This window comes from Centroberyx affinis, unplaced genomic scaffold (assembly GCF_046629955.1).
Source record: "Centroberyx affinis isolate AG114_WGS23_722 - 3 ecotype Tasmania unplaced genomic scaffold, CSIRO-AGI_Caff_v1 ptg006213l_1, whole genome shotgun sequence".
Classification (NCBI taxonomy): Eukaryota; Metazoa; Chordata; class Actinopteri; order Beryciformes; family Berycidae; genus Centroberyx; species Centroberyx affinis.
In genome coordinates this window covers 187,929-209,639 of record NW_027283152.1, presented here as the reverse complement: position 1 = coordinate 209,639, position 21,711 = coordinate 187,929, and the positions used below count along the sequence as shown (strand labels likewise).

Genomic DNA, 21,711 nt, shown 5'->3' with positions numbered 1-21,711 from the left:
AAGCAACACACTGGACCCATGGTGTCCAGTTGAGTCACATTGGGTTTAGATATATCAATATTTATCATGTATAATTAACTGGATAAACTGCTATGCAAGGGTTTCTCATTCAGTGAGAGACTGAAACATCTTATAAGAACCCCTGCTCTATGGTGATTATTTAGCTTACAGTTGAAATCATCTAAATTGCATGAGGTATTTAGCAAATTTATCTAAAAAGTCGGCAACATGCTGATCTGTGGCACTATCTACCCCCAGCTGTGGTGCTCATTTTATTTGACTGCAGACATTAAACACTAAGTCATTGCCTTGTGTCATGGCCTAGCCCTTTAATGGGGCCGCAGCTAGTTGCAGAGTGATAAATAACTTATTGTTTAACACCCTAATCAGTGTTCACGCCTTGCATAAATGAAATGCAGTTAATTTAGGCACTCATTCCATTTAAAGGCCAAAAGTGGAGAATGGCAGATATTTTCCCCGGCACCATTCCACTGCATTCTATCCTCGCCACATCCATCACAGGCGCCGTGTGACAGGAAGATGCTCGTGTATATGTGTGTGTATGTGTGTGTGTGTGTGTATGTATGTGTGTGACATAAAGGCAGTCTGACGGCTAGTAACTCACTTAGCAGCGGCAGCTGTTGCAGAGCGGGGGCTTGGTGGCCAATTCCCCCAGCGCCTTACTTCAGCTTCAATGACGCGCAAATAAACAGCTCAACACTTTTCCAAAATAGCTTATCTCCTCTCATCCCTCCCTCTCTCGCCATCCAAACCTTTCCTCCTCCTTTCTTTCCGGACACCCGGCCCTCCACCACTCACAGTTTTTACTTCTTTGCTTCCCTCTCGCTCACTCTCTAGCAGACCAACTCCCTCGGTCTCTCTGTACTTCCATCTACCTCCATCCCTACTCTCCGTTTGTTTCTCCATCCCTCTGTTTAGCACCCTCTTCCTCTCTCTATTCTACTCTCTTAAACTCTTTTCCTACTCTTACTGAACGTTGGCACTTTGGCCTGAAGTTTAGGAGTTGTCTCTCTTCCACTCCCTTCCCCCTCGCCTTCCCTCTTCTTCTCCCTCCGTCTACCTCTTCTATATCACCCCTTCTTCTCAAAAATCTATCCATCCCTCCTTTCTCTCTCTCCTCCTGTCAAACATTTCTCCTCTTCCTCCCTCCCTCCTCCCCAATATCTACCCACCTTGCCTATTCATCCATGTTCTATCTTCTCTTATCTTCTCCTTTTCTGTCTCTCTCTCCATCCTTTTAGCTATCACCTCCACCCCTTTCCCTATCCACCATGCTCCCTCTCTCTATTCCTTTTTCCATCCCTCTCTCTCTCTCTCTCTCTCTCTTATCTCTACATATTCCTCTCATCCCTCTCTTTAACCACCTCTCCGTCCCTCTTTCTCTCCATCTATCTGTATTGGTTCCTCTTGCTTCCCATTTCCAGCCCACTGTCTTTTCCTCATTCCCTCCCACCATTACTCTCTCTATCTCTCTCTCCCCATCCACCCAGTCCATAGGCCTGCGTCATTTGTTTACTGTTCTGCAGCTAAACTTCACTACTTTTCCTATCAGCTCTTCAGCAGAAATCCAATCCCTGTCTTTGTAAGCTTTACGTTTGTGTGTGTGTGTGTGTGTGTGTGTGTGTGTGTGTGTGTGTGTGTATGTGTGTGTTAACGTTTTGAAACATGCACCTCCTATTTTCTCTTCCTCTCCATAAGCTTTGTGTGTGTTTGTGTGTGTGTTTGTGCATGTGTTCGTACATGCCTGCGTGTGCGTGTATGTGTTAACAACATTTTAACACACACCTCTTGTTTTCTCTCTTGCGCCGCAGAATGCTTCAGCCCTAATCTTCAGATTTACGTTGGATTTGCATACATTCGTTAATAGCGTCGGGAGCGCCGCGTCAACACAAGGTGCTTAGACAATGTGAATTATTATTAGGGCTTCAGTCATTCCACTTAATGATAAGTCAATATTTAGCCCTGCCAATGAACTACTGATAAAAATGTGTGTCGTGGATTAGGGTTATCCGAGCTCTCTAGGAGAGCAAAACCCCTCCACAACTTTAAACAAACCAAACACTTTTTAAATACCTGAATATATTACAAGGGGTTTGGCACATAGTGCACAGCAAAGGCACGAGCACGCACGGATGCATACCAGCACACACACACACACACACAAAGACAGATAGATGCACAGACATGCACACAAATCCCCATGCACACAGATAAACACACACACGCACACACACACACACACACACACACACACAGACACACACACGCACACATTTTTCAAAGTCACAGAGAAACAAGTTTAACTATTTTGTGACCAGTATTAAATAACCATGACGTAAAAAAAATGTATCCTCATTTTATTTTTGTGTGGTCTGCATTCTATCGTTCAGACTGACAACACACACGCTCGTACACAAACACAAACACACACACACACTGTAGGAAGGAAGGCTGTGTGTGCTCTGCGTTCCTGTGGGGCCAGGCTATATGCCATGTCGAGAGATGAAATCACATTGGATTGACTTTCTCACACAGAGCACAGTGTTCCCCTGTGGACACACACGTGGATGCAGGGGCACACACACACACACACACACACACACACACACACACACACACACACACACACACACACACACACACACGCACACACACACACACACACACACACACACCTAGTGTTTCCCCAGTGGACTGGCTGTCCTCTTGTCTTTCTGACGTTGTCTTTTTTATCTCAACAACATTACCAGCTGGGTATGTGCATGCGATAGTGTGTATTTGTGTGTGTGTGTGTGTGTGTGTGTATGTTTGCATGTGTGTGTCATGTGACAGTGTGTTTGTGTGTGTGTGTGTGTGTGTGTATGTAAGTGCTGGGGTGGCAGTTATATTTTCACCACTCTACAGGGAATCACCAAAGAGTGAGACACAGCAAGCAGCTGTCCATGTATATGTCTATCTCTGGGAGAGACACACAGAGAGGAAGAAAAAGAGAGATAAAGTGTGTGTGAGAGACACAGAGCGGGAGAGAGAGTTGGAAGTGAAAGGGGTGGAGAAAGTGTGACAGAGTTGGACAAAGTGTTAAAAGAGCAACAAAGAAAGAAAAGATGTGCTGAAAGAAATAATTTCAGAAGGCACAGTAGAAATGGTAGAACAATAAAATGTAAGTATCTGGCAGTACTGATGCTGATCCATCACTTTTATTGAACCATATAGATTTATACCATTAGTTTGGGATCAATGGAACAAATGATGGAGAGATCATCCATTTTGTCCATTACATTATTCTGAGCTAAACATTCCACTTAAAGGCCAAAGGCCACAGGTTTGGCAAGGGGACCCAGGGCAGCTGCCCCCACCTCCAGCCTGTCTATCACCCAGGTGAGTTGTGAGGTGGTGAGTCACAGGTGCCCTGATGGCCCCAGGGTGCTCAAAGTATGTGCCTGCTAGCAGAGGTTTTCCAGCAGCTACAAAATCTATTTCTGAACCTTCGCTGTACAAAACCTCTTGCATTTTGCCCATGTAGGGATGCCCCAGTGTCCTCAATGACCAAATACCTTTGACAGGCTGGTCCTGCAGCACCTCAGATCTTTGGTCAGTGACTTTCTGGATTCTCTCCAATTTGCATACCAGGCTCCCATAGGCATGGATGACACTAACATCTACCTGGTCAACAGGGATTACTGTTGGATAGGGCTTGAAATATGATAAGAATCATGTTCTTTGACTTCTCCAGTGCTTTTAACACTATCCAGCCCTTTCTGCCCAGGGACAAGCTCAGAGGGATGGTATCCTGGATTACTGATTACCATATGAGCAGGCCGCAGATGCATTACTCTCAATATGTTCTTTTGTTGTAACTGCTTGCAGCCCAATTTCCTCATGAGGATCACTTAAATTTCACCTAATCTAATCTAATGTGTGAAAATCAAATGATTTTGCTTCTGGCATGTTACACGTGGCTGTTAGTACTGGATTTAGTATTTGAGAAATGTTCTTATACCAGAACTCTTAATCTTGTATTGGTCTGATATGTGAAACCAGTATCAGTCTCTGTGCACCTGAATATCTATCTATCTCTGACAAGAGAGACAGATGGAGAGGAGTAAAAGAACAAAACAGAACAATGAAAAGAGAATGAAAGACAAAGAGAGATGTGAATGGAGTGAGAGGGAGAGGTAAAGAGTGAAACAGATGAAGAAATAGATGATTATTTGTCTGTGATGTGGAGAGAGTTGTAGAAAAAGGCAAAGGAAAAGAAGGGAGAGACAGAATAAGAGACAGGTAATACACAAGCTGGTTCACAAAGCACTGAGCCAAACAAGCAAGACTTATTGAAATATGACTGATTAACTTCTTGGATAACTGTTAGACGAAGCAGGCTTGAATGGACAACAGTTGTTTTACTATGGCAATCCATACGTTGAGCCAAACCTGGTCAGGAGCAGGTTTAACATGGGTAAGCCTGACTTTCATTATTAGGTGACTAAATCTACCTAGAATTAAACCAGCGTTACTAACTGCGAACCAACACCATAAATAAATGCCAATGTAGGTGGACAGCACAAAGTATACTTTCACCTACCATATACCTACCGTAACTACCTACTGTATATCCAGTATATTGATACCTACTGAGAATGTGTGTGTTTGTCTGTCTATGTCAATGTATGTGTGTGGGTGTGTGTACATGTGTGCATATGTGAACTCTAGTTGCTCAATCTTTCAGCTTCTAATAAAAAAATTATGCTTAATACCAACAACAACACCACCAAGAATAACAACAACTACAATAAGAACACAGACGCACAGAGACAAAACACACACACACCGTCCTCATCTCTGTGCTCCTGACAGCCAGTGGTTGCAGTCTTGCCAGTCATTAAGGTAAACCTAATAGAAAAGCCATCATCATAAATACATTAACAGAGAGAGAAATGCCTTCCTGTGTTCAGAGAGTACTCTGTCTTCTAAAGCAGCCAGACGCTGCTGTTTGGAATGCACTACTGTTGGCCATTTGCTACCCATCATTGATGAGGGGCTTTTGGCATTCATATACGTGCGTACACACACACGCACATGCACACACACAGACACACACACACACACACAGAAACTGATGAGAAGCTTTTGGCAGAAACAATGAAAGGACATACGAGGGGTGTGAGTCTATGTCCACGTGTAAAGAAACATATACACAAACATGAACAGATATATATGCAGATACAGACAGCCATACACAACGTAAAGTACGTATGCATGCACTAAATTCAAGCAACAAAATCATGTGCACGTGCACACACTTATACACACACACACACACACACACCCATGCACACTCTCAACTCAGCCAGGCTCGGAGTGAGCTAGCTTAACTACTGGGATAATTTCCCTCCAGCAAATGGTCACTGTGCCCTTGAAAAACATATTTGATTATTACTTTTTCTCCCCCTCCTCTTTTTTTCTTTTAGCATCATCACAGCCATTTTCATCACGCGCTCTGATGATGGCACGGCGAGGCGCGTTAAGATAACACCCCGGCACCGCCAGGCTTTTAACACTTAAACGGTGAAAAGGGATATTCAGATTTGTCCTTGAACGTTTGGATGGGGCCTGCCGGGCGGGGACAGAGGGAGGGAGAGAGGGAAGAGTTAAAGGAATGCACACATTTTAAGATACACTCACTTTAAGAAGAAGTGAGAGGGGGGAACGATTAGGGGAGCACACACAGCGAGAGACAGGAGGGGGGTGGTGGGGGGGGGGGGGGGGGGGGGCGGGGGTTGAAGGGCAGGAGGGAAGAGTTAAAGAAGTGCACACTTTAAGAAGAAAAAGTGTGAGGGGGGAATGATTAGTGGAGCGCACACAGGGAGGCAGGGGACTCAGGGAGAGTCAGGGAGCAACGGGAGGCCAAAGACACCACACACATTCCTTCAAACATCATCTAATCTCGCCTAAATCTTAGCTAAACATCTTTCATACAAACTGATAGACAGCAGGGAAGAAGAGTGAATGGAGAGCTTAAAAGTTGGTCTTAAAGCTGCAACACAGGGGGAAATATAATTGTGCTGGAAGAAAACTAAGGCACTCTTCTTGTCCAAAAACAAACAGTATCTAATCTAGTTGAAAGTGAAGCTAAAGCTGTTTAAACAAACTGGTAGATTTGGAAGGGAGGAATTTAGCGTGGAGTCCTTGCGTTATTGTGTAACAACTGGGGATCCCAAGGAAAGGATTATTGACCATCTCAATAATACTTCAAATACAAAAAAAATGGCCACAGGAGTTTGGTGAAGTTTAGCCTGCCATTGCAAATGACACCTTCTTGTGAGTTGACCTGGTTGGCTTACAGTAAACTAAGAGTGAGTGAGTGAGTGAGTGAGTGAGTGAGTGAGTGAGTGAGTGAGTGAGTGAGTGAGTGAGTGAGTGAGTGAGTGAGTGAGTGAGTGAGTGAGTGAGTGAGTGAGTGAGTGAGTGAGTGAGTGAGTGAGTGAGTGAGTGAGGGAGGGAGGGAGGGAGGGAGGGAGTTGGGTGGGCAACTCACAAACGTACACTAACTAGGGTGAACTGTAATTTAGATATTTTTTTATATTGCATGTTATTTTCTAGTCAACTTTCAGTTAACCAAATGAATCCCAAGGATATATAAAGCGAGCTGTTTCCAAAATGTTTAGCTTGGCTGTGTGTTTTTTTTTTTTTTTTTTTACTTGGGACAGGTTGGGTCCAGTGATGTTTTTCACCCTGATTCTCTTTCACCTGATTTACACTGGCAGCTCTCCTGTTTCAAATCCAATAGCCCTGCCTACAGCATGCACGTAAGTGTGTATGTGTGTGTATATTTGAATGTACTGTATGTGTGAGTGCATGTGTGACTGCAAGTGTGTTGTGTTTTTTTGGATGTGTGCACAACTCTGTGTGTACGTGTTTGCACATTCATCTGTGTATGCGTGCATGTTGTCTTGTGTGTATGTGTGTGTATGTATGAATGTCTGTGTGTTTGTGTGTGCATGTTTACGCGCATATCCGTGTGTGTGTGTGTGTATGTGCGTGGGTACGTGTATCTGTTGCCAGACGGCTGTCTCCCGGCATTGGCGTTCCCCCGCAGTGTGTGTGTATGGTTGTTGACAGTGTGGACGGTAATGTGTGATAGATCGCACTTCAGGGACCCCATAATCACATCAGCCTAACCTAGTCTATCAGCTGGGCACAATGGGATACCCTTCACTCCTCCTTTAATCTGCTCTATCTAGCTCTTCACCCCTCTTCTGGTCTTTCTCTTTCTCTCTCACTTACTTTCTGTCTCTCTTATTTCTTTTTTCTTTCTATATTCCTTTCTCTTATTTATTCTTATTATTTTTTTAATTCCCTCTCTCTTTCTTTTTCTTTCTTTCCATGGCTATTTCTTTTTTCTGCCTTTTTTTAATAAATTGGGTCTTATCTTGTTTCTTTCTTTCTTTCATTCTTTTGTTTATGTCGCTTCATTTGCATTCTTTCTTTCAGTGAGATTTGTTATTTCCAAGTCTTCTATCTTTCTTTGCTTTAGCATTCTCATGATTTTTTCTTTTCCTTCTTATATTTTAAATTCAATGCTATTTGTTTCTTTCTTTCTCTTTCTTTCTGTCTTTCTTTCTTTCTTTATTGTACAAACCTGCTCCTCACAATATCATTCAAAGCGAATACAAAACCTTAGACAGAGTTGGTGAGAGAGAGGAATGAGAGAGACTGTTGCCAAGGTTAAGTAGCCTATCCTATAATAAGTGTTGCTGTGTGCATGACGTGTGTGTATGTGTGTGTGTGTCTTGAAACAGACGTGTGGGGTCGAGGTTGCATTGCCGGCCCCGGGGCCCCCCGACAGCGCAGTGCACCCGGCAAATGGCCCTTAGCCTTGCTAGCGCCGCTAGCCCTACGATCCATCATACCATATGTTCTCAATGGGGAAGCTAACGCTAATGACTGATGAGTGGATGGGGAGGGGGGCAAATAAAGGGAAGGAGGGGGAGGAAGAGGAGCAGGAAGAGCAGGATACGAGGAAGAAAAAGAGGTAGGAGAAGAGAGGAGAAGCAAGAGGCCAGAGGAAGAAGTGGGGGAACAAGTTGGGGAAAGATAACAAAGAAGATGATGGAGGAGGAGAGGAGAAGGGGAATAAATAGGAGGAGGTGGAGAGGAGGAGGAAGTGGGGAGCATATGCACTCCCTGGGAGGCCCCCTCAAATGAAGGATGGCCATATAGCCTGCTCAGGTGGAAGAAAGGGGGGAAGTAGGAGAGGAGAGGAGAAGAAAAGGAAAGACAGAAAAGGAGTCGCTCCAGCAGCATGACAGAGTAGAATACTTGAAAAGGAAAAAGCATGTCAAAACACGATTCACAAGTGTTATCCTGATAATATCAGACATTTCAATCAATATTTATGAGTGTGAACAACACTCTCCCAAGAAACTCTTGAAGAGAGGCTCTAATTGGCAATGTCATGAAGGGAGAAAGCGGAGGAGAGGAAAAGAAAGGAAGAAAAGAGACAGCAAAGTAGCAAATGATAATGTAGTGACATGAGATTGCAGTAGTTTAACACTTTCTGGTGACTCACATCTTTCTTAATAAAAACTGATTTGTCAGTTATTTTTGTGGTCATACATTAATTTGTGTGTGTGGTGTGTGTGTGGGAAGTGAATGCATGCATGTTTGTGTGTTTATTTGTGTACATTTGTGTTTGCCGCTGTATGTGTGTGTGTGTGTTTGTGTGTGTGTGTGTGTGTGTGTGTGTGTGTGTGTGTGTGTGTGTCCGTGTGTGCGTGTGCATGTGTGTGTGCAGACAGGCTAATGGAGCCCTATAGGCCTGTCCATATGGGGCCATTGTTTATGTGTGATGAATAGAAGCCACGTGTCTCTCTCTGGCACTCAACACTGAGCGAACCCTGCCGAGAGCACCCTGTTGACTCTGTGTGTGTGTATGTGAGACTGTCTGTAATATGTCTATATGTGTGAGAGCGTGTGTGTGTATGTGTGTGTGTGGGGTGTGTGTGTTTGTATGTGTGAAGGAGAGAGAATGAGTGTGTATTTGTCCTGCTGTGTGCTTGGCAGTGCCCTCAACGGTGCCATCCCGAGTGCGTTTCATCATCATCTGCCATGACAAAGATGTCTAATGACACACACATACACCCACACCCACACACACACCCACACACACAGTCCCATCTGTGCCATGGTATCCGGGTGCTTTGGGACACTGCGGGAGGGGAAGAAGGGGAGACGACCCCACGTTCCTGCACCGTGTGTCTACCTCAACCCGCATCTTTTCTCTTCTCTCCTTTGCGTTTCTATCCTGTCCCTCTCTCTTCTCTGTCTTTCTTCCCCATCTCCTATAGAAGTCACCAGGGCCTCAAATCTAACAAAAGTGAGTTGTGATTTTGTTCTATCAAAATGTATTTTTCTTGTGACTTTCTGAACAAAGGGCCTTTTTGTTAACAGTCTTTTTGAATAAAGAGTTTTAGTTCCCAGATTTTTTAAATGATGGACTTTTCTGTGGACAAGGGAAGTGTGTGTTTAAAGGCACAATCAAACTTCACCCAGTATTCAGTTTTTGTTGTTGGGCAAAAATGCCTCTCATGTTGTGATAAAACCATTCCTACAACAGTGGATGTGTGTGTATGTGTGTTTCTCTCACCTGGAGTGTGTGTATGCACTTCCCCCCTCTCAGCATCACCGCAGCACACCAGTGTGTCGTCTACAACCTGGCCTCCACAGCACTGGGTGCCATAGCCATCATGGAGGCCCCCCCCACAGCAGAGCTGGCCCCCTTTCATGGAGTAGGGAACCCCCCGACAGCAGCTGTCACCCAGCCCCACAGAGACCCGGCCCTCGGAGGGGTCAGGACAGCAATGCTCACCTAGAAACACAAAGACAGATGAATGAAACGTTAGAGCAGGATGGAATGGAAGTAGTGGAGTAGAGTAGAGCAAAGTCAAGTCAAGTAGAGTAGAGTAGAACAGAATAGAATACGTTGGTCTCACCAGGCAATAAGAACCAATTTATTATACTAGAGCAGACTAGAGTAGACTCAAATAGGTATGACAATTTAGGTTTAGATACAATCAGCAAGTTCCATGTGAGTATAAACATACTGTATATACACACATTTATACACATTTCAAAGACTGAGTTGAAGCTTTTGAAACTCACTGGTTTCTACAGGAACATAGTATCCTCCACAGCACTGGTGGTCTGGGAGAGGTGGAAGGAGCTTTCCCCCACAGCAGACAGAGTGGGAGGAGTTACTCAAGGTCAGGTAACGCCCCTCACAGCACTGATGGTTGGGCTTCTTGGTGTACAATACTCCATCGCAGCAAACCTGGTTCACACACACGCACACGTATACACACACACACGCACACGCACATCCACCAACAAGTAAGCACCAACAGACACACACATGTGTCACAATGAAATGAAAAACAACTGGTTCACCTTGTTAGCTAATTCCCCACATCATACGTACACTTCACAATAAATGCCGTGGCGTACGTGTAGGTGTACATAAAAATTCCACCCAATAATGCCAGAACAGATTTTTGAACTACTAAAATGCAATTTCCTTGCGACTTTAAAAAAAAAAACATACATACAGAACAACAGCAATCAGTTAATGTCACAATAAACTTAAAGTTAATGGCTACTAGTCAGAAAAAACAACTATCACAATGGTGAAGAGAGATATTTCTGTGGTCATGGTGATATTTAACTATTGCAGGAAAAGTTACACAGCCTGTCCTTCCCTATGCCTGATGTCTTTTGTCTTCTATACCCTGCTGTGTGCATGCACAAAAGCGTGTATAATAAGTTTGTGTGCGTGTTTGTGTGCATGTTTGTGTGTACATCTGCACTTGCGATGTGTGTGTGTGTGTGTGTGAGTGTTTTGGCATAGGCATCTATAGAAATCTATATTAGTGTGTGTTTGTGTCCCAACTACACATATGTCTACATGCGTGCTTAAGTGGGTGTGTATGTGTGTACTGGTACATGTGTGTTTAAGTGTGTGTGTTATTGTGTGTGTCGTCTGATGCGGGTGCCGTGGGGCTAGATGTATGGCGGGCGGTACGCTGTGCCAACTTGGCTGGCATTCAATGACACGAGGATGGCAGTGAATGCAGATGACAAGTTAATCTGTTTAGAGAAAATAATCACTGCAAGGTTGACCGTACATCCCACATAAATAAGAGCCGCTCAGATGAGGAAATGTGAGAGTATGTGTGTGTTTGTGCGTGTTTCTTTGTGTTTCTGTATGTGTTTTTGTATGTGTTTTTGTGCGTGTGTGTGTGTGTGTCTGAGGTCTAGTGAGGACTATAGTGTCCTGAGGGAATACACAGAACAATGTATTCTCCACTTCAATTCAGCAGCCAAAGCTAAGACCCTGGTCTGCTGCCTTGTTTTACACGTCTAATACAAGTTGTTAAGTTGTTCTACAGTAATGGGTTTTAATGATTGCTCATGACAAGTTCTAGTTAATAAAAAAGCCTCTTTCATTCAGGTGAGAAGAGGAGGGGAGAGAGGATTACAGCAGAAGAAAGTAGAAGACAGCAGAATGGAGCGGAGCAGATCAGAGCAGACAAGAAAAGATACAAAATATTGACCAAAAGGATGCATCTTTCTCAACACATCCATAATTATCATTCGAGTAAACAGCATGTGCTGCTTTTCATCACATTTATGTTAATTGTTACATGTGTTAATAACACATCTTCAACACATGCTGCATTGAAAAAAACAAAGAAACAGTAGAGGATAGACCACAGAATGACAGACCAGAACAGAGAATATAATTACCTGTATATCAGGCTGGAAGCAGGATGTCCCACACACACCATGAGTGGCAGGACACTGCAGGTAGGAACACCTGGCCCTCCCACCACCTCCTCCTCCCCCTGACTCCTCCACCGAAGGGGTTGTGACCCCTGCTGACCCACCACCACATGACCTCAGGGTCCGTCTGAGGACCTCATAGCCCAGCATGATCCCACTGGGTCTGCCTGGACTGGCCCACTCCAACCTCACCATCCTGAGAGAGAGAGAGAGAGAGAGAGAGAGAGAGAGACAGAGAGAGAGACAGAGATAAAGAGGCAGGAATACTGCTCTGAGGTAATGCAAAATATCCTTAGTCTTATCTCTAATCATTATTAAAATCAACTCATCAACTACTGTACTGTTTTTATACCAATTATTGTTCTTTATTGTTTTGGTATGATTGCATAAATTGTAATGAGAGAGAGACTAGAGGACACTAGAGGAGTAGGGCAGAAAATAGAGTGGCTGAGGGACATGACACTATCAGAAATTTTAACAAGAATATGAACACACACAAAACTTTCACACACACACAAGCACAAATGCATATATAAATGTCGCCACACATGTACATTTCTCAAACCCACACACACACACACACACACACACACACACACACACACACACACACTCACACGTACGTGCACACACATATGCACACACGAGCAGTGACTGCCAAAGGTGAGTTATGATGTCAGGGTGTGTGTGTTTTTATACACTTCACATATTGATTTTCCTCTTTTTCATCTCTGACATCTTTGGCAGGGAGAGACCCGTGTAGTAACACACAGAGTTACAACTTCCACGGTCTCCTCGACAGAAATAGAAGCCACAAATCACCGCTTCCTCTACAATTGTAGGATTTGCAACAGTAGGGTTTAGGGCAGACTTGGAGAGTAGCGCATCACTTTAAATGTCATTACAGTGCTCTCATTACTGTGAATAAGATGTCCATTTACTTTCATATTCTATTGATTTTGGAATTTGTACAAAATCTACTTTAGAGTAATCTGATTACAGTATGCAGTTTGAGTACTCAAGACTGAGATGGATTGGTGAGTGAGAAAGGTTCTAGTCAAGTAATCACTAATCTGTAATGTAATCTCTGCACATTATCTCTTAGAGGTGTGACAGTGGATAGACTTTTATACTAACATACAGAGTGACAGCCTTCACACACTCCTAGAGATGAATATAGGCCACCAATCACTGCTTCCTCTAGGATTGTAGGCTTTACAGAAGTGGGATTGCAAGGGAAACAGTATTATGAGGACTCACTTACTCAATTGGTCCTGTATTTGGATGCTGAAAAGCTTTGCGTCACCACATTTGGTGTAAAAGCTGAAAAAATGTGATACTTTAACGACTCCCATTGGAAAATTCTCTTTTTATTTGCCCCCCACCACATGGAGGTCAAGCTGCAGGATCAGCTACAGCTGCTAGGGATTCAGTGTCTTACCCAACGACACTTCAGAGTGAATGCTTCCCGACACAGGGGCTCGAACCCTGTTGTAGTACTATCTACCAAGTCACTACGCCACCACGCTGCTCAAAAACATGTCACATCTTATCCAAGTTTCATGAACCTGGAACAATGGCAACATACTGAATGGTTCAGTTGAAATATTTTAATTCTGAAAAGTATTGGAAAGACAGGGGCAGAGAGAGAGAGGAGAGAGAGTGAGATGGTGAAAGAGTAATTAAATAAATGTGTAAATCTCTGTATTACCTGGGACTGAGCACTTGTGTGTGCGGGACGGCCAGGTCAGCAGGCAGGTCCTCTACTGTGGTCGTCTGGGTAACGTTACTCCTCACACATGCATACACAGTACACACCTCCACCTGAGTACACACACACACACACACACAGATCAGAGAAAAAGGTAACGGACACATCTCTGTGTTCTGTGCCTGTATGTTATTGTTTTTGTGTGTACCTGTATATTGTAGACGGTAAAAGGCAGCAGGTCCCCCAGCAGGTAGGACCCTGAGCTGCTGTCCACACTGCCATGGAGACGGTTGTTAAGGTAGATGCGGTATGCAGTAACCGCCCCGTTAGGCCGTAGAGGAGGGAACCAGAGAACACGCACCACACTGCTGTTAACTGGAACCACTTCTGGGCAGACATCCCTTCTGGCTCTGAGGGGGCACAGACACACACAGACACACACGCACACACATACACACAGGAAGTAAGCATATACATGTTGGTGGTTTATAATTGTTTTGACTTTACAGTGTCAAACCCAGCTTGAAATTAACTGCTGTCCCGTTTTTTCTCTCGCAAATTTCTGACTTTAATCTCAGAAAGAGAGAGAGTTTTTTCTCTGAATATTTACATGTGATTTTCAGTTTAACAGCTTCATATCACATTCAATTGCTAACAACTGCAAACAAGAGCGCTGTGCAAATTACTCAGAGACAAAAACCATTGCATTAAAACTTTAAAATGTCCTAAGAGAGGGCTTCATTGCTGATCATCAGGACAGGTTTGTAAAAATAACAAAACGTCTCTTTAAACTATGGGTTGTGACCAAAAATAGGCTAGAGGCCTGTTTCTGTGAGGTCCCGATTGTACTATTTTTTTAATAGACGTGTACTCCAGGGTGAGACTACACTTCCTCAATATGGGAGCATTTCTCTAAATATCATACGAGCTTGACTTTCTTTCAGAAGTTAGTTTAGTAGCAGCACTAGTTTGACACAGTGAGAGGAGACAGACTGACAGACTTCTCAGAGATCAAACCACAACACAGGGCTTTGAACCATCCATCACTGTAGAGGGGTGTGTGTGGGTGTGTGTGTGTGTGTGTGAGAGAGAGAGAGAGAGAGAGAGAGAAAGAGAAAGAGAAAGAGAAAGAGGAGAGAGAGAGAGAGAGAGAGAGAGAGAGAGAGAGAGAGAGAGAGAGAGAGAGAGAGAGAGAGAGAGAGAGAGAGAGAGAGAGAGAGAGAGAGAGAGAGAGAGAGAGAAAAAGTGTATAAGCATGTGATGTGGGCTTTGTGCGTGTGCGACTGTGTGGGACAGACTGAAAGAATGTGTGTGTGAGAGAGTGAAAGAGAGACAGTGTGGAGTACATATGTGTGTCTGTATATGAGCGACTGTGTGTGTGTGTGTTAATGAAAGAGTGAAAAGAGAAAGTTTGTGTGTGTGTCTGTGTGTGTGTGTGTGTGTGCAGTATTGCGTTCATAATGCCATCTAGCAGTAAATGAAATGTAGAGCAGTGGCTTGGGTTTAGGTAAGTGCATTGGCAGCAAATGAATTGGGTTAACTTCTAAGTGCATTTTCACTAAGAACAATAGATTGAATATGCATGATTACCTCACTCCCTCTTTCTTTTTCTCTCTCTCTTTGCTGATAATGCTCTTAACTCTTTCTCTGAGACCGTCTCCACCCTCTTTCATTCCCTCACTCTGTTCTGTCTCACTGCTTCAGCTGAGAGCGCGGTTATCTCCTTCTCCGAGTCTGTCCCTCTCACTTCCACTGTCCTTTCCATCCCTCCATTTCTCTCAGTTCATTCCTCTGAGAAATTCTCCATGTCAGCACATCCACAACTGAAGTCGATAATCAACTCAAACTCCAATTCACAGAATATTGCTCGTCTCTGTGCAAAGTTTCTACAGTGATCATTATAATACAGATAACACGTAGTGCTGAGAGAGAGAGAGAGAACGACAGAGAGACAGAGATGGTGAAGAACAGAGGAAAATAAGAAAAAGAGAGAAGACAAGTGGGAATTAAACTGTGAGAGAAAGAAAGAGAAATAGAGACAGTGAAGGGAATGATGGAGGAAGAGAGGAAGACAGAACAGAAGACAGAACAAAAAAGAGACTGTTGTTAGTCTCTTTTGTAAAGTTCCTTCCAAGATCATAATAGAGACAGAGACAGACACTGAGAGGAAAAGTGAGAGAAATCAAATACACAGAGAGCATTAACACTATTTTCAGAGAGAGACTGTCAGAGAGAGAGAGAGGGGGAAACAGAGGTAATCATACAAATTCAATCTATTGTCCTTAGTGAAAATGCACTTAGCCAAGAGAAGTTAACCCAATTCATTTGCTACCAATGCACTTACATAAACCCAACCCACTGCTCTACATTTAATTTACTGCTAGATGGCATTATCAACGCAATACTGCACACAGAGGCTCTCTCACACACACGCACACACACACACACACATTTTGCTTTCCAATTAGCCCCTGTGTTAGCATTGCCCTATAGATTGCAGGCCACGTTAAGATGGTTGGTAGGGTTGAGCTGCAATAGTTAAAATATATTTGGCCTTGGTGTGTGTGTGTGTTCCTGTATGTATGTGTGTGTGTGTGTGTGTCTGTGTGCACTCTTATGGCTGTAAAATAATGAAATTACCTCCAGAGCCCTCTCAGTTAAACGAGCCGTGCTTTGCCTTTAGCACCTAATGATTTTCTAATGTTTTTAATGCACTTTTTATTATACTGCTCAGATTACAGAGAGAGAGAGAGAGGCCCCTGACATATGATTATATAGAGTGAGACACAGAGAACGAATTGTGAGAGGGGGAGAGAGACAGAGAGATGGTCAGAGAGAGAGAGAGGGAGAGAAAAGGTGGAGAAAGACAGAGGGAGAGAGGAGGAGAGGGAGAGAGAAAAAGATATGGGCAAGTCAGAAAGACAGAGGGAGAGAGGCCTCTGACATATGATTATATAGAGTGATCTGAAAGAAAACCCTTAAATGCAAAGAGAGAGACTGGGCTCAGAGTTGGGAAGAGAAAGGGAGAGAAAAGCAGAGATGACAGCTGGATAACCCAAGCAATGGAAAGGTAAAGACAGGGAAAGTTGAGTCTGCCTGAAAAGGGCAATATCAGTCAATTTAAAAACTGATATATTTTACTCCTATTCCAATTCATTCACTATAAGAGGTTCCAGATTTTAAATCCCAGATGACATCCCACATTTGAGTCTCAGTTGCTCATGTTCACAAATATTGACTGAATATGCAGAGATGGCTGGGGCTGAGAGAACAGATGAGGCTGTTGTTCAGGGGTTCCTAATGGTTGGGATATTTTTGTGATCGCAACATTTAATATGTGTTACATACAGTGTTTAAATGTTGAGATCACAAAAAGTTAGACACGTTTTGTGACACATATTATGTTGGGATCACAAAAACTTCCCAACCATTAGGAACACATAATGTATCTCATATTGTGCTGATGGTTACAGTATGAGTACAGTACAAACAAATGGTTTGGACACAAATATATATACAGTATATACAGTATGTATGTGTTTAGGAAAACATTTTGCATTCACTTTACTTTCATTTAAAACTTTGCAACGTGTAGTTTTGATGTTTCAAATGTTTGGAAAAGCCTGGGATATTAAGTTGTGTCATAATTGAATTGTAAAATACTGTAATTATAATCTGTATTAGAAATGGCAAAAGCTGGTAACCTTGTTTGACAGGTAAAGTTTGACAGTTTGTGTGTATGTCTGTATGTGTTGCCAACAAGCGTTTCACAACACCTTAGATCTGCTTCACACACACTTTGTATTGATCTGATGCTTCACTACATGACGCACTTAGCATCTCCTGTGAAGCACACACAGACACACACACACACACACACAGACACACACACACTAATACAGAGAAACACACACAAACACAAGACACCTCTCTTGGATGTATTGAGTTTAAGTACTCTATACACTTAACACACACATACTGTATGTGCACAGTCTCCCCCTCATACACACACGCATGCACAAGCACAAATAAACACAGACACACCTCCATCCTTTGTGGTGACGTTAGCTACTGTCTTAGTTGTGTTATGTGCTCCATTGGACACGTGTAACGACACTCGATATGCGGTGTTGGGCCAAAGGTCACTTATCACTGTGGAGATGATTCCAAGGGGAAAGGCCAAAGTTCGATTGAGGTGGGTGGAGTCTACCGTGAGAAAGTAAGACTCCACCTCTCCCTGCAGGTCTTGTAGAGCTGAGAAAGACAAGAGGGAGACAGAGAGAAAGTGGTCAAAATGTCATTGACATACATGTAAAAATTTATATCTTCTCTGTGGTAATTGGAAAGTGGTATGAAAATACAGGTAAGAAAGTACAGCAAAGCTAAATGTGCAGCAGACAGTTCCGTAAACAAAAAACCAAAAGTTTCTTTCTTGCAGATTGCCTGTGTTTGCTGTTTGCCTCATCATCTCTTGTGGTGGCTTTACGTATGCCGGATACTTCAGCTTCAGACTAGATGCCATTTCAAAGTAGGCAGTTCATCATGATGAGAAGTGTTGGGGCATGAACTTGACCACTGGAGGGGGGCGAGGGCAGAACTACTGGTGCAAAAGTTGCATTTTGTAGCTTTATGGTTAGTTAGGGTTAGGACTTTAGTTTAGGGTTAAAGTTAGAATTAGATTTAGATTAGGGTAAGGGGTGAGATTATGCTTGTAGTGGTGACGGTTAACGGTTAGGAGATGAATGGAGTCAATGGAAAGGCCTCATAAGGATAGAAGTACAAGGATGTGTGTATTCTTACAGGGCCGTGTCAGCCTGTAGATCGTTGGGCAGACTGTGTGTGTGTGTGTGTGTGTGTGTGTGTGTGTGTGTGTGTGTTTGAGAGAGGGTGGTCTTACAGGGTTGTGTCCAGTTGACCTGTACAGCAGTGTGATTGATGGGGAAGGCAGACATAGAGGGGGGGCGGAGGGGAACCCCAGCCATGGTGACCGCGGTAACAATCTCTCCTGAGGTGTAGCCCACGTCGTTATGGACCAGTAGCTGGTACTGGTACCAGGTGAATCTGTTGAAGGACAGTATCACTGTTTGACATGTGGGGGATATGTCGCTCTTTTCTTATGTGAGTTCAAACCTCCGACTAATGTTTTATGGGTTAGGATTAGCACAAAAAAGCTAGGAAATATCTTGATCTTTGAATGCAAGATGCAGAACTACAGTCTGAGGTAGTAAATCCTATCAATCAATCAACAATTGGTAACACCTGGTACTAAAACTGTATATCAATCAATCAACCAATCATTAATGAAGTGAAAGAATTCAAGAAGACAGGATGAGAGAAAGGAATGATGGTTGTGATGATGATTATTATTGTTATCATTATTATTACGTATGTATTTTTATTTAGCATTGGGGCACAAGGTAAGATAAGATTAACTTTACTGATAGTGAAGTGAAATTGTGAAAGATTGATGGTGCCAAGATTTGGCAGATGTTTGGCAGTTGCCTACACATTGCATCCCAGTTTCATCTGGTTCTTAAACTACTCTCAATTATATGATTGCTGAAGATAACTGGAATTATTCTTTAACATACATAAATATGGCTATTTTCAGTCATGTCTCCCTTCTTATCTATAGTTTCATTCTAAAGTTGTTAGTTCTGCTAATATGATAAATGCAAATAAACAAACACTAATTACTTTCTCAAAGTCCATTCTAGGACATCAAAAAACATCCCACAAAGTGAAAAGTGCTTATGCCTCCAAAAGTTTGTGTGAGTTTACGACTGGAATCAAGCACAGTGGAGAGACAAACCCAGGAAGAGTACACCCAGATCCGTTTAGCAAGCATAGAGGAAAAAAAAATCTGCTTCCACCAAGTGCCAAACTGAGATTAGGGGACGCTGTGTGAAAAACAATTTAATTCTTTGGGATATTTGCTTAATGTATCTTTGAGCGGTATTAAAAGATCGGCATCGGCGGCAGCTCGCCGATCGGCTCTGCACACACGGTTAGCTGCGGCGCTGGCGTTTGCTCTAGAGCTCATTTCGGTAATCTCACCTGCTTAGGCCTTTATCTTGGTAGAACAATTTGGTGCCGGAGTAAACATGGAGCCAGCGATGGAGATCTTCGGAGGGGGGAGGGGGCGGGGCTGTTACTGTGGGGACCATGGCGATGGCCAGGGGCTGGTGGGTTTTACATCTGAGCAGCTCGTATCTGAGGGGAAATTTAAATAAAAGAAAACACACACACACACACACAGGGATGGGTGTGTATGGATGCGTGAACACACAAACACAACACATGTATGCACACATATGAGCAGGCACAGGCACGAGCACACACACACACACACATACCGTACACAAGTGGAAATACACACGCGCCCAATACACTCTTTTTCTCTCTCTATTCTGATTCTTCTCCTTATCGCTCTTTTCCTCCTCTTCTGCTGTTTTTCATCATCTCTATTCTTTCGCTTTCGCTGTATCTCATCCCTCCCTCCCTCCGTCCCTCCCTCTGTTGTTTTTTTCTGCAGGGTTTGTGTTTTCCTCTCCCCACAGTGATGCTAATTTCTGCTGTAATCAGAAGAGAAGGGCTTAATGCCGCCTTTTAACCAGCCCACTTAGACAAACACACAGAGCTGAGCTGAGCAGAGCAGAGCAGAGCGGAGAGGGGCTCATGCATTTTAATCGCCTGCCAGGAAAATGGACCTTTATTTTAGGCCTAATCGGCAACAGAATAGAACAGGACAGAACAGAACAGACCAGAACGGTGCATTAGGACAGATAATACACTGATTAAAACATACACAACACTTAGCTCATTACCAAGGCACTCATGTTAGCAGCTTGTTAGCGTGTTCCTATCTGCTCGTTTGCTCAAGTTTTTCAGCAGCGATAGAACAGCTCCAGAATGAGTCTCTTGACGACAACGCAGATTTAAGTCTTGGCTGCCTGGTTTCTTTCTAGCTTTGGGATACAGCTCATGAATAAATACACAGGACGATTCAGACTGCAAAGTTACGCTGGTTACACAGATTGAGATGCGCACATTTGAGCTGTCCGTATTCAGACTTAGACTATTCAATGTACGCACTGAGGAATTTTGGTGTACCTTTGCTTGCGCACAGATTTATTCAAAACCTTGGATTCTTTGTCTTTCCCAATGATGGGAAATCAGGCATGGACTTTTCTCCTTTTCATTTTTTTCTGCTGAAGCATTGCCTTTAAATACTGTGTAACTTAGATTTAGTTTTGGATGGACGATGGCAAGCAAAGAATGAATATGCAACCTGACCTTGGGACATGAAATCGTTAAAGTAATAACATATAGGCTACTTTACAAAATCTTATACCTGTCCCATCGTACAGAAGTCATAGTTATCAATGCTGTGCCTTCATAACGGTTGCTTTGTGTATATCAGGTCAAATCATGCTATTGCTGGACACAATGCAATGGTTCCTGTGTAGCGTCCATGTTACCTGATGTTGGGTCCATTGGGCTTGCTTGGCGGTTGCCAGGATACAGCCAGGAAGGACTCACTGACAGCCACCACTGCCAGTGGTGCCAGGCCTTGTGGAATTGTGGGTAACGTGGTCACTGGAGTGGGCAGGCTTTCAGTGCATCCTCCAACATGTCCACCGCCCTTGGAGCATGCCAGTACGGTGACACTGTAGTTGGTGTATGGAACGAGGCCCGTTACCGTGACGTTGAGCTCGGAAACGTTGTCATGGGACACACGCGGATCAGGGAGCCGGATCTCATAGCCATGGATTTCCCCATTGGGAATAAGCGGAGGAGACCATGCGACCTGAAACATAAGAGTGCAAGGTTTAAGTTTCGGCCTCTGTTATTGAAAGTGTTAATAAATTAGTTGGAGTGGTGATGTCACAGCAGGTCACTCTAAAGAGAAAACTAAAGGCCCAGCTCACTTCTTCTTCTCCTAGCTAACTGCCCCATCATTATCACAGAGGAGCCACATCATTGGTTGGCTGGACATTCTGAATGCTCTGGGCACACTGAGGACGGCAGAAAGCTTTTAGATGGATGAACTCCTGGAAGTCATGAGATAGTGTGTGTGAGTGTGTGTACAGATTTTGCAGTGAGTGCACATGTAAATATAGTGAGTGAGTGTGTGTATT

General features: G+C 43.5%; 1 protein-coding gene across 1 annotated transcript in view; it reads right to left on the bottom strand.

Moving 5' to 3' along the window:
* LOC139638224 (usherin-like) overlaps positions 1-21,711 on the bottom strand; it is a 246,823-nt gene that overhangs the window by 70,245 nt on the left and 154,867 nt on the right. The window contains 10 exon segments of the mRNA XM_071512286.1: positions 9,668-9,889; positions 10,183-10,351; positions 11,824-12,055; positions 13,571-13,683; positions 13,779-13,963; positions 13,966-13,980; positions 17,615-17,824; positions 18,468-18,631; positions 19,628-19,783; positions 21,052-21,380. Coding sequence (XP_071368387.1) covers positions 9,668-9,889; positions 10,183-10,351; positions 11,824-12,055; positions 13,571-13,683; positions 13,779-13,963; positions 13,966-13,980; positions 17,615-17,824; positions 18,468-18,631; positions 19,628-19,783; positions 21,052-21,380 — 1,795 coding nt within the window.